This window comes from Eurypyga helias, unplaced genomic scaffold, assembly GCF_000690775.1.
Source record: "Eurypyga helias isolate BGI_N326 unplaced genomic scaffold, ASM69077v1 scaffold16228, whole genome shotgun sequence".
Classification (NCBI taxonomy): Eukaryota; Metazoa; Chordata; class Aves; order Eurypygiformes; family Eurypygidae; genus Eurypyga; species Eurypyga helias.
The window spans coordinates 26,755-29,944 of NW_010266448.1; the positions used below are offsets into that span (position 1 = coordinate 26,755).

The window sequence follows — 3,190 nt, forward strand, 5'->3', positions numbered from 1 at the left end:
ATATTTTAGGGAACTCTTTATGAAATCACATTATCTACTATCTTGATTAGGCAGAAAAAGAGCACTACAAGTGTCACTATTATGAAGAATAGATTGACAAGTATAACTGGGACAAAGTCTGTGCTATCACCTTCAAAATTTTATCTGCCTTGGAACCACATTGATTTCACCATTTCCACAGTAACTTTTGAAAAAGTAAGCTCCTAAACAGTATTTAAAATATAAAAAAAATTGAAAGAATCAAGTATTTATATTTCTATAATGCAGTCACAAAAACACTAAGAAGCATGAGACTATAATCTGTAAGTACAAGTCCCCGGATGTAAGCAATCCAAAAAGGATAACTAATTCTGGATTTTTTCACTGAAACCTTGTGACTCTAAAGATCCTTCGATTATACCATACTGGTGTCAAGCAGAATAACGGGCTTTAGCAGTTTTTACTGTGAATTGTTTGAAGTAGAGGAGGAAGTAATCTTTTTTACCCATCCAAAATGAGAATAGTAGTTAATGTAGAATGCTTCTGGGCAACACTCCCACAAAGTGACTCCATTCTCCACTTGTACCCAGACTTACCCAGCTTTTGATCTAATCAGAAATGTTACTTCAAGGGAACAAGTGAATATCAATTCTGATGTAAACATTTGTCTACTGAATATTGGGTTGAGAATGCTCATTTCCCTTTATACAGCATACTAAAAAGGTGTCAGACTGTTACTTTTTCAACCATCACCAACCCCAAATTAATTGAATTTACTGAGAAAATGCCAGGACTCCAAACCCCATGATTTTTTCAGGTTTTCTTTAAAAAGAAGTCAGGAGGGTGGTGAGGCACTGGCACAGGTTGCCCAGAGAAGCTGTGGATGCCCCATCCCTGGAAGTCTTCAAGGCCAGGCTGGATGAGGCTTTGAGCAACCTGGTCTAGTGGAAGGTGGCCCTGCCCATGGCAGGGGGGTTGGAACTAGATGGTCTGTGAGGTCCCTTCCAACCCAAACCATTCTGTGAATCTATGATATGGGAGGGAAGGCAGTTGGTGGTCTCACCCCAGCAACTCAGTTCCCAATACCTGTTATACTTACATTTTTCGGTAAAGAGTATAGTTTGTCATAAGATCTGTTTCTCTTCCTGAATTCCAGGTGCAGGTAAGTTCAGCATCAAAGTAATAAATGCAGGAAATATTTCCTGGTGTGTCTGGTGGAACTACAATGACAAAGGTTACCAAAAAAAAAAAAAAAAGGAAAGAAAGAGTAATTTTAATGTCCAACTGATTTTCTTGGTGAAAAACAGATTATGGCAAACTTCATTAAGTATCTTGCATTGCACTTTGTTTTATAATTTCTTACTGCCCTCAAAACTACTCACAAAACCAAAATCAAAACCAGTCTTTCTTTCCCTGGGGAGACAGGGAGATTTTCTCCAACTGTTTCTCAGAAGTACTTAACTAAGTGGTCCTGAAGGTATTTTTGCAGTAACTCATTAACAATCTTCTATGAAAGCATTACATATGTTGTCCCGAACGTCTAAGTATACCCCCTGCAACACGTCTGTAGCTCAACGCCAATCCAGAGAGTCAGAGGAAAACAAGACACCAGGACAAAGGTTCAGGAAAAGGCAGTCCTTAAAAGATAAAACTCCTCTTGGTTCCTTCCCAGAATATTTAACTGCTTGCCCTATGAAAACCCCTAATCCGAGGAGCCTGCATGACATCAGAGTGCAGAAAACAACTTTCTAGGAAACATATCTACATGACCTTGAAGAAATCACTAATTCTGGACATGCTATCTTATAAGCAAGATAGCGCAAAGGAAACCATCCTCTGCAAACTCTGCAGTCTGAAGCCATCCATAAAAATGTAACACCCTCCAAGAATTCTTTGTTAAAGCCAGGCTTCTTCACTTTATAGAAGAAAACAGAGTTGAGAAGAAGAGAACTGCGCCCAGTGAAATAAACTAGTTGAGAAAAAGCCCTCTCTCCAAAACAGTACTTCTCTGTCCCACCTAACATAACATTGGAAAGACCTTTCTCCTACTCACTAGCTTATGGCATGCTAAACTTTACACACAGGCAATACCTTCTCCGGGGCTTTATTCCACACGTGTATTTTTCTGCATTTACTGCTTCTTTACTAGAATGGGACCCCCAGGCATACGTTAGTATAATCTGGATTTAATCTTCCGAAAAATTAAACCATTTGTATATACGTTTATCCTGTAACCTTCTCCCTAACAGATTTGGAACAGATTATTAGAGGGGGAATCCTCTCTGGAGAAAGCTGAAGTTGACAAGCCCAGGCAAAAGGCATAACAAGAGGGACAGAACCAACACCCTCTGAGCTCAACAGAAAACCTCCACTCACTCCAGTGTGCCAAAAGTCAGGGTCAGAGAGGTCATGGACCAGTGTCAGGAAGGGATGGCTGCAACTTCATGCTTTATTTCAGAGAAAGAGAGATACTTGAATACAGGTGTCACACAATGCCACCAGCATAAAAAGAAAAAAGTAGTTGTCTTTAAAGTAAAGTTTTTACAGTAATTTATTAAAAAATGTTAAAATTAATTTTTCTGCATTCCTACTTACAGCCAGATTTAACTTCAGTGTGAACCAGAAGTTGCTCATTGCCCAAGTACTTAGTGAAACATTTCACATGAGCTTTGCTGTAAGTGAAATTATGGATGGTTATACTAGATACGGTCTCGTTCACAATGTTGTAGTTTTTCTGATCAATCAATTCATGATTCAGTTTCCAGATGATGTGTCTTGCATTTCTGTGAGGTGTGTAGCGTTTTCCAAGAACACAAAATAGTTTCAGGGTGGATCCTCTTTCAATTTCAGGAGATGAAGGAAAAATGTCAGCATCTCTGAAAGAGTTTTTATCTAAAAACAAAATAAAAGATATCACATAACCTAAATCCTTTTAAAATAGCAGTGGAAAAATGACAATTTATTTTTTTGTCTACAGATCATTTAATTAGATTTTTTTCATATGGAGTTCAACAAAAACACTCAGCTAGGCACTTGAATCAGATACTGCTGTTTGGAAACAGTTCACATTAATTACCATATTACCACAGGTATTATATAAGAATGGTGTTTCTATACCTTCCCAGAAATAAAGGAGAAATTTGAACTCACATGTTTTTTTAACAGCTGAAAATAAGAAGAGACCCTTGCCTTTTAAACCTGTTTTTAAAAA

The 3,190-nt window shown here is 37.9% G+C and overlaps 1 protein-coding gene across 1 annotated transcript in view; it reads right to left on the minus strand.

The window, feature by feature from the left end:
• The window catches only part of IL31RA (interleukin 31 receptor A), a 24,507-nt gene that overhangs the window by 19,570 nt on the left and 1,747 nt on the right, over positions 1–3,190 (minus strand). The window contains exons 2-3 of the mRNA XM_010157096.1: positions 2,575–2,871; positions 1,079–1,199 (exon numbers count right to left, since the gene is read on the minus strand). Of these exons, the coding sequence (XP_010155398.1) occupies positions 1,079–1,199; positions 2,575–2,871 (418 nt within the window). The remainder of the gene's footprint in view (positions 1–1,078; positions 1,200–2,574; positions 2,872–3,190) is intronic.